Source organism: Cryptomeria japonica, chromosome 7, assembly GCF_030272615.1.
Source record: "Cryptomeria japonica chromosome 7, Sugi_1.0, whole genome shotgun sequence".
Classification (NCBI taxonomy): domain Eukaryota; kingdom Viridiplantae; phylum Streptophyta; class Pinopsida; order Cupressales; family Cupressaceae; genus Cryptomeria; species Cryptomeria japonica.
In genome coordinates, this window is record NC_081411.1 from 459,326,172 (window position 1) to 459,336,107 (window position 9,936).

General features: G+C 37.0%; 1 protein-coding gene across 1 annotated transcript; it reads left to right on the plus strand.

Annotated features, from left to right (window-relative positions):
* Positions 1-2,968: 2,968 nt before the first annotated feature.
* On the plus strand, positions 2,969-4,250 carry LOC131065674 (LEAF RUST 10 DISEASE-RESISTANCE LOCUS RECEPTOR-LIKE PROTEIN KINASE-like 1.2). The gene has a single exon (XM_058000261.2). It carries the CDS (start codon positions 2,969-2,971, stop codon positions 4,184-4,186), a length of 1,218 nt encoding a protein of 405 aa, XP_057856244.1. The 3' UTR covers positions 4,187-4,250.
* The last annotated feature ends 5,686 nt before the right edge of the window (positions 4,251-9,936 follow it).

Consider the following 9,936-nt stretch of genomic DNA (forward strand, 5'->3'; position numbering starts at 1 on the left):
GAATAAAGATGTTATCAGCTTGGGGAGATTCAAAGTTGGTGGTATCTCAAATTTGATCAACCTACTCTGTATTTCAAGCATGCTATTGATCTCCTCAATTATTATGTTTCCTTTGAATATTTCGGGTCTTAGTCTATATATCAAATGGTTTGTTATTAGTTTAATAGGATTCACAGTTTGAGAGCTTAATTTTAAATTGATCAGAATTTTAACATTAGAAGAATTCATGAAGTCTTTTTCTATTTCTAAAAAACCTCCAATAACTTTTCCAATTTTAACTAAATTGTGGCCATGGAGCAGTTCCACAGAGAGATTTTGGATAATAAACCCATTTAGGAATAATTTCATTTTCAAAATCTTTGGGTGTAAAATTTGGAATCCAGTTAAAAATTTTAAAGCTATATCCCTTAAAGAATCTAGATTTTTTCTGGAATAGCTGTTCTTTTAGCTCTGAAGACAAGCAGTGAATGAATAGGAAGTCATCTTCTAGTTTGATTATACTTTCCTGGCGGTCGTATGAAGCCTTAAGCCACTGGATTATGCAATCTACAGAGGCAACGAAGCGAAACCATTTTTCGATTAAACCATTGCTCATGCATTCCTCCCATTTGTCGTTAGTGCAGTCATTGCTTATGATTAATGTTTCATGCCCATCATCTGTCTTAGGAAATAAAATCTTTGCTAGAGAGATCAATGCGGCTTGCGCCTCAGGAGGGTAAGATTTCGGAGCATCATAACGCATACCCATTTTGACCTTCTAAGTTTCAGTCTGCTTGGCCATCATATTCCTTGGTCGAGAGGGAAGGGAGGGTGTCGTTGTCAGGTGGAGCAATCGCTGAAGGGGTATCGAATGGCGAGAGCCCATCAGGATGCGTTTAGCACCAGAGGCAAACCGTGGAATGAAACAGGTGATCGACATGATCCATAGCTTCTTCCGCATCAAGCAAGTATTACCCACAGAGCCATTCACCAGCAAATCACCCTTTGATCTAGGAAACCTTCGACCTCGCACAACCTGCCAACCAACACCCACCCTGGGACTTGTGACAAAATTAGCAGATTTTGGGTTCCTTCGCCCCCACAAACATCCATTAGCCCTAGCCACAGAAGGAGGGCAAAGACTTAATTTATTAGCCTGAATGCTAGATATGAATGATGGGGATCTTGGAACCCTAGGAGGAAAAAAAGAGTATTTCCTCTCGACCTGAGTGCCCAGATTGCCATGGAGTTGATCTTCATTTTCATAGAGGGCGGGAGAGGAGGGGATCGCAAAGCGATTGGAGCCTCCCGTAGGGTATGTCGGAGTGGCACCTGCATTGAGTGAAACATGAGTCGGACGTGAGGTCCGCTTTCGCAGAATTTTAGGCAGAACCATTTTTCTTTGTTTTTCTTTCTATTATAAATTTACCTTGACTTCATTTTTACTATAATATTTATATTATATTATGATTACTAATATTGTTTTATTGAAGTGAGAGTTATAATTAATATTATATAAATATAATTTTAAAATAACATGAATTCAAACTTATAATAATTAAGTATTTAGCAAATATTTATTATAATAGTATGGAGTCAAGACTATTAAACATCAATTTTTGTAAAGTTGTGATTTTTTTAATTCTTCACAATGAATAAGATCCTCTAGAAGCATGACTTTATTAAAGAATTAATAAAAATTGTTGGGCATTATGCCTTCCTCATCCTAATAATAAAATCAAGTAAAAATAGTCTGCAAGTCTTGCGGAGCCGGGTAAAACAAGCATCGAGACCAAAAATAAGCCGGTAGAGAAAAAACAAGTTCAACTAAAGTGGCTACCAACGACTTTGAGTGGTTAACACCGACCATATGACTGAGGGAAAGTCAAAGCGAGCGAAGATGGGGATGGGGCGACTGAGGCGTTCCTCTTCCTACTTAGTTTCTCTTTCTCTCCCTCCTTCCTTACGCACATCATTTCATTGGATTTTGGTGCTCCAAACTTGTCTGTAATGGATTTATTCTCTCTGCTTATCACTTTGCTGCTGCTCATCATTCCTCTTTGCAGATGTTCACCTTCTATGTTTGATACCTGCTCCAATTCTTCATCTTCTTGTCATGCACGTAATGGCAACCACATCCAATCTCCCTTCGGCACTGCTCCTGGTTGCGGTCATCCAGATTTTCAGATCCATTGTAATAGTGAGCATTTACCAATAATAAAGATCAATGCATACGAATACAGAATACAAAAGTTTAAGGATGCTGACCAGAGCATTCAAATTGTGGACGAAGCGGCTCTTTCGAGTTTCTGCTATCTGCCAAATGCGACCCTTAACATCTCGGGCAGTCGGTTCCGGATGTCACAGTACTCTACTCTCTATTTTTTCATCCACTGTCAAAAGCAGGTTCTAAATTTCTCTCAAATAAATTGTAGTACAGATTCTTACCTTGCTTTCTCTAATGATGACATACAAGCCAATTGGTCCTCTTATAAGAACACTAGCAATTGTCTATCGGTTTTTCAAATACCAACGAAGGAGTTGGAACCGATCGATTATTCGACGAACCTAATCCCACAAAACTATTGGACGGGAGCTTATAAAATTCTAAAAAGAGGATTTTGGGTAGAATGGGAAGCAGATACGAGCTACCAGAAAAAGTGTAGCTTGTGCAATTCAAGTCAAGGGGTTTGCGGGTATAATGTTACAGACCCTCATCATCCGTTTCTGTGCCATTGCAGGAACGCCCCTTCCCAGCCGATGAGCTGCTTTAACGGTACGGATGACCTTTCACATATCTTATCTCGTTGACCCTTTTCGGAACATCAATTGTAACTAACTCATCTTCTGTCATTTTTCTACTTATGGTAGGCAGTCGCAGAAAAGGAAAAAAAATTATCATTGGTAAGGTTTTGTTTTATTATGGGTTTTGGATGCCCGAAATAATAATCTTTCTTTGAACATCGATGTTTAATTTTTATTTCCATTTATGTCTGATTTTATGCTGGATTGTAACTCAGCGGGCTGCATCGGAGGTGCGGTTGCATTGGTAGCTGCAACAACATTATTTGTGTTCATCTGGTCTAGGAGGAAACGATTCGCCTTGGCTAGCCCGGCGGCCAGCTGGGGAAAAGATTTTGAATTGGTTAAGAGAGATATCCCCATGAGTTTGACAGTTTACAGCTATGAGGAACTGGAAGAGGGGACTAATGCGTTTGACAGGAGTAGGGAAGTGGGAGGCGGAGGCTTTGGCGTGGTGTACGTAGGGAAGCTTCGCGACGGGCGCATCGTGGCAGTGAAGAGACTCCACGAGAACAACCCCAAAAGGCTGGAGCAGTTCCTTAATGAGCTCAAAATTCTCTCCACTGTGCGCCACCCGAATTTGATTCAACTCTTCGGCTACTGCCATCAACGCAAAAATCTGCTGCTTATTTATGAATATGTCCCCAATGGTACCTTGTTCCACCATCTTCACGGTGAATACCCAGAAAGAGAAAATGGTTTATCTTGGAAGGCCCGGTTAAACATTGCTTTGGAAACTGCGGATGCTTTGGCCTACCTTCACTTTTCCGTTGAGCCTGCAATTTTTCACAGAGATGTGAAATCCTCTAACATCTTGTTGGATGAGTATATGAAGGTAAAAGTGGTTGATTTTGGGCTGTCAAGGATGATACCTCTAGAGACCACACACATTTCCACAGCTCCCCAGGGGACGCCCGGTTATGTAGACCCGGCCTATTATCAAATGTATGAGCTCACTGATAAAAGTGATGTTTACAGCTTCGGTGTAGTTTTGATGGAGCTCATCTCCGGGAAGAAGGCTGTGGATAGAAGCAGAGATAGCAAGGACATTGGGTTGGCAAACATGGCCGTCTCCAAGATTCAAAACGGTACTTTGCATGAGCTGGTGGATCCAGATCTGGAGTTTCAGAGCGGCCCTCTTATATATTCAATGGTTACAGGTGTTGCTGAGTTAGCCTTCCAGTGTCTGTCGTTGGAGAAGGACGACCGGCCGTGTATGATGGAAGTTGTGACTCAGCTTCAACGCATAAAGCAGTTGGGTTATGGGTGTCGCAACTGCCAGTGCCAGGCGTTGGGACATAATAGAGCGGACTTCGTTTCTTTCACGCCGCCATTTTCTCCAAACACACCTCAACCAATGTGCTCCACCTCCACCACCAGCTCTGTTCCACAAATCACTGGATGATAATTATTATACCATACTTGGTAGTGCCTTGCTCTCTCAATGGATATTTCTGTATCTAAACGAAAACAATGTAGATTTTTATGCAATTTGAGAAAGAAAGACGGAGAAAATTGCAGTTCCAAATGGGTAGCCATTTCAAGAATTGTTTTGGCATTTCAAAAGAGTTGGGAAGCTTTTTCCAGTCTGTATGCATTCCCCAAGAGTTGACCGCTTTTACAGAAGTATGATTCAACTTTTTTTATTATACTTACCAAATCAAAATGAGCATCGGAAAGTATCTTACAATCCAAAAATTCAGATAGCGTACACGTCTTACAAGCATTTCTTGTAAACTTTTTTTTAAACCAAAACAAGTGTATTTGTCCAAAAAATTAAAAGAGATTTTCTTAGTTATTCAAAAAATTAAAAGAGATTTTCTAGGTTTGTTCAAGGGTATTTAGACAAAAAATTCAATTAAGTAGTAATCATCCATGTTTCATTAATCATTCATTTTTTGTATTAAAAAACATTATGTTTTAGGAGTATTTTTTGTAAACTTTTTTTTTAAGCAAAACATGTGTATTTGTTCAAGGATTCACTTGTGGGAAAGTCGTATAAATTTTCTTAGTTATTCAAAAAATTAAAAGAGATTTTCTAGGTTTGTTCAAGGGTACTTAGAGAAAAAATTCAATTAAGTAGCAATCGTCCATGTTTCATCAATCATTCATCTTTTGTATTAAAAAACATTGTTTATTAAAAAAATTTACATGTATCAATAGTTGTTTATTTGTGCATCTAATAGTTGTTCATTTGTACATCTAATAGTTAAAATTTGAATATTTATATAGAAGAGTTGTGCAAAGTTTTTGATAACCATAACATACGGTTATTGAGAAATTTCTGCATAGGTTTTGGTCAGAACATCTATTAAAAGATTATGTACTGGATTAGTCATGCAAGTTTTTGTTGGTTGTAGCACATGGTTATTGGAGTGTCTATTAATAGGTATTGGATATCACTTTTAAATGAGCACTTTTTGCCATTTGTATACATAATTTTCCTCCTACATTCATTGTAACTACCCGAATCCAAAATAATTGCTTTATGCTCTTACATCATATACAAAAAAACCCAAAAAAATCATTGAAATTCAACATACTATTTGGATCTTAGGGTGGAAAACAACTCAGTCCTTTCCTCTACATGTCTTGGTATTTTTGTAAGGAGATCAAGATTAAATAGGTTTTCTTAACAAGAAGAAAAAAATTGTGTTGATTTTTATTTTGAAATTAGTTATTTTGAAAAGGTAATAATATAAATATTTTAATATCGATTTCAATAATAAATTTAATTATGAAGTTTGTAAAAAGAACAGAATGTTGAGAGGTTACAAACAAAGATTAATGATTAGAAATGACAGAATTATGGGGAAAGAAAGATTGCATTTTAATCATGGTTGTATTAATGATTAAACATCAAAACTTTAAAAAGGAGATGATAGCTTGTCAGAAGGGCAGAGTTTTAAATAAGAATATTAAAAATTTGCATGCTCTGTAGTGCTTAATTTCAAGTGTCCAAGTATCATATGGAAGCTCACTTTGAATTTACTGAAGTAGAAAAATTGCAGAACGAATTCAAGAATGGGAGGTGACCTTAGAAGAGAGGAACCCGATAACCCTTCTAGATGGCGGGAGATGCCCAAGGTCTAGACAAATCTGGAGAAGGGTTTTATGATGCCGTTCATAGAAAAATTGGTGGATTATGACAAAAGCAGAGTTAACTTGGCAGTTACTAGAGTGACTGAAAACTGGAAAAAAGGCACTTTTAAAATCCATGGTGTCAAATTCAAGTTGGACGCTGAACTCATCTCTACGGTCATAGGTATGCCCCATACTGGCCTCAATTTCTTTAGGGACCTGGAAGTCTCCAATAATGTTGTGAAGCTCTTTCCACGCAAAGATAAGGAGAGAGCTAAATTAGGTAAAGCATCTAACATTAAAAAATTTGGGGTTTTGTGCTTAATGCCATTATGGAGTATATCACTATGGAGGGCCGCTTCACTAGGGTCCATACCTATCACTCTGTGCTTCTGAACCACTTTAGGCATGAGAAAAGGGTGTCTCTTCCTTATTACCTTCTTAGGTCCCTGTTGTGCTCGTTGAACAAGCACAGTAAGAACCCCTCTTCTAATGTGCCACATTATGATCTTATTTTGCTCATTTATGAGCATTGTAAGATTTTGGCGATTCAGGAAAACAAAAGCCTGTCGGTATCCCCGGGAAAAGGCAAGAGGAAAAGTGAGGATTCTGGGCCTAGCAAGGATGAGCAGAAACAGAGTAAAAAGGCTAATAAAGGCTCTACGGAGAAAAATGTGGAGGACACGGATTTGAGCCATAAACATAAGGATGTGGAGGTTGATCTTGAGTATACGGGAAAAGAAGGTATTGATATGGAGACTGATGATACTGGCAGGGCAGAGAGTTGGAAAGATGAGGAAGTGGGGGAAGAGGAAGGAGGAGAAGAGGAAGATTTTGATCAAAACAGCTCGATCAAGGAAACATCCAGAATGGATAGTGGTAATGAGAAGGAAAAAAAGGAAGAGAATGAGGGTAATAAGGAGGAACCTACACAAAGTGCGAGCCCTGGCGATCTCAACAACCAGCCCATGGAGGAGCCGGATAACCACAATAAATAGAAGGACAAGGAAATGGAAACATAGCTGAACAAGGATAAGGAGGATACGAGAATGGAAAAGGATAGAGCTAGTGATGAGATGAATACTGGTATGCTTATCCTGGATAAGCTTAAGAACTAGCCTGATGCTCATTTGGGTTTCGATAGATGGGTTTATGAAAGAATTAATAAAATGGAAAAAAGGCTAAACATTAGGAAGAGCAGGGATAGAAAGGTGAAAGCAACCTGGAGCAATGGAAAAAGGAAATGGATGAAAAGGTGGAGAAGCTGGAAGTTCAGATCAGCAAACTAGAGAAAGGGAAGGCTACCATGAAGAACTTCCTCATTCTGATTCCGGAGATCCTCAACTCTGTGACCAGGAACATGGAGGAAATAGCCAAACACCTTGATGGTCCCAGCCCTACCAAGTTTATTGTGGACCTTGATGCTGAAGAGGCTGCTACTGAGGCTGGGAATGTGGATAGTCCTCCTGGAGGTGTGGCTAAAAGGACCAGGGCGAGCTTGAAAAAGGTTGCCTTGGCTTCATCAAAGGAAATCCCTATCCTCAGGGAGAATATCAAAGAAATGCAAGGGATTAGCGAGAAATTGGCTAATACCCTTAAAAACATAATGTAATTTGTCTTTTTCTATTTTTTCTGGTTGTTGCTGGTAGTGTTGGACTTTTGTGTTGCCTTTTGCCCAGCACTTTGCTGTTTTTTTCATTGTCTGTCCCGTTTAGTTTCTTAATGCTTTTATCTTTCATGGTTCCTTTGTAAAGGGTTTTGGGGTTCCTTCAAAACTTGGTTTTCCCATAATAAAAAGCAAAGATTAAGTTGATGGTTATATATTTATATTTAAATATTTATATCTAATACTATGAAAATAAATATTTGATTGTATGTTAATAAATTTAATTTATTTTAGACATTGTTAAAAAAATTAATATTAAAAAACTTATTTTCTATTTTTTTTATAAATGCTAAAATAAAATGAATGTATTAAAATAGAATAAAAAATTTATATTCATAATCTATTAGGGGGAAAAAAAAAAAATATAGGTATACAATCATCAAATTTAGGTCTTTTTTGGAAAGCACTTCATGAATTGCAAAATAAATGTAAAGACAAAGTTATGGGACTAGAAAAATATCATAATTCTATGTAATCTATTAGTGGTTATGATAAATATTTACAAATGTGAAATATGAGCTAGTTGCACTTAAGAGTTACCAAATGGAAGTAAATAGAGAGGATCCACAAATGCATGGTTACAATCAAATTTAACCTAAAAGCTTTAAACTCATATGATATTATCCTAGTTGAAACATGTATCTTTTCTAATGAACTCATGTTATGATGCATGTTTAAGCGTACCTTAAAAATATAATACGTACAAGTAAATAGATGGGTCAAGGTTGGCGTAAAAAAATCATGAGTAGGAGAAAGAAGTTCTAGATGAAAAAAAACATCAAGTGGATGGACAAATAGGGAATCCACTTGAATGAACATCCAAAAATGATAAGAAAAAAGAAATACTTTTCTCTATGGATAAAGTCTCCAAGTCTATGTGGGAAAAGGCATTGAGGAGAAAGAGAAAATATTACCTTAATGAGAATAATATCAGTTAGAGAATAATGATTCTTATAGCACAATTAAGGACTAACTCACATTATCTTTAGTGTGAAAAATAGTAGTAGAAGGAAGACACCAAAAGAAGAATAAGAGGAGAGAATCACTAACACATTTAGGGTCATTTTTCGATGAACTATCATCGTAATTCCGACATATTAATGTCGTAGATCCGACGAAATGGCGAAAATATTTTCGTCGCTCAAATTTCATCGGGTTATTCGACGGACAAATTTTTATTGGAATTCTGACGCCTTCTTTGTCGGAAGTTGACACATAATGTGGCAGTCTAATTCATCAGAATTTTGACTCAGTTGCCAAACCTCTGACGAATCATGCATTGGGGTTTTTGTCAGAATTCTGACGACAAATGTAAGGAGCTCCGATGAGAGTGTTGTACCTGCGATGAAAAAATTCATCGTAGGTATAGCACTCTCATCGGGGCCTATGTTAGGCATGTTCATCGGAATTTCGACGAACAGGCTATATTTAAAAAAAAAATTGCCATCAGGGAATATAAAGCATTGCAAATATGGAATATGATTTGATAAGATTTCTCAAATATTGAACTATGCCTATATAACTCCTTACCTCAATGAATAACTAGCTATGGTAAACCATATATTCTAACAATATACAAAATGAGCAATCCTATATATTTGAACAGTATACAAACACAACCAAGAGGAACTATTTGGGTAATGAAGACCTTGATAAAGCATGGATATGAGAGTGAGGATAATGACAAGTAACATCCAAAGCCCAAATGAAGATAGGTAGCCATTATGCATTCTACTATAGTACAATGACTAGTTATAGGTCAGACATGACATACAAGGTCATGAAGGGTTAAAGGATGCAAAGATTACAATCATAGAAACACACTAAGATTATAAAGATCTCAAAACACAAAGGGACCTATCACAGTCTATAAGAAAAGATGTTCATATACAAGGATTGGATCAGAAAAAATTGTAGCAAGTTAATTGCAGAGAGTAGAAAATAACATGCCTAGAGTACAAAAGAAAAATATTAATATGGAGTGATGTCAATATTTTGTCATAAGAGGTCTTTGATGCACAATCAATATAATGATGAAGCTCTCAAGAGTCATCACCATAAATCTAATAGGAGCTCTCAAATGAAAAGGCAACAAACAGTGATTATTTTCACTGTCAAAACACAATCCACAGACCCAAGGAAATAAAAAATTGTCTCTGTAGTGAGAAAAGATGAATAGAAGTTCCAATGACCAGCTAAAGTGATATTCAATTAATCATAATAAAAACCAGTCCCAAGTATCAAAGAGTTGATAGTAGAGACAGTGATGTGTTAAGGCAAAATGAAGAATCCATAATAAGCTACAATGAATTCAAAATTTCATACTACTCAAAGGACATAGATGAAGTCAAAAATAAGAATAGTAAAAGTAGTTAACAACTTTAGCCAAGTAAGGATTTGATCCAATG

Coding starts and splice junctions, on each gene's coding strand:
- LOC131065674 (XM_058000261.2), top strand. CDS start 2,969: ATGTCTGATTTTATGCTGGATTGTAACTCAGCGGGCTGCATCGGAGGT.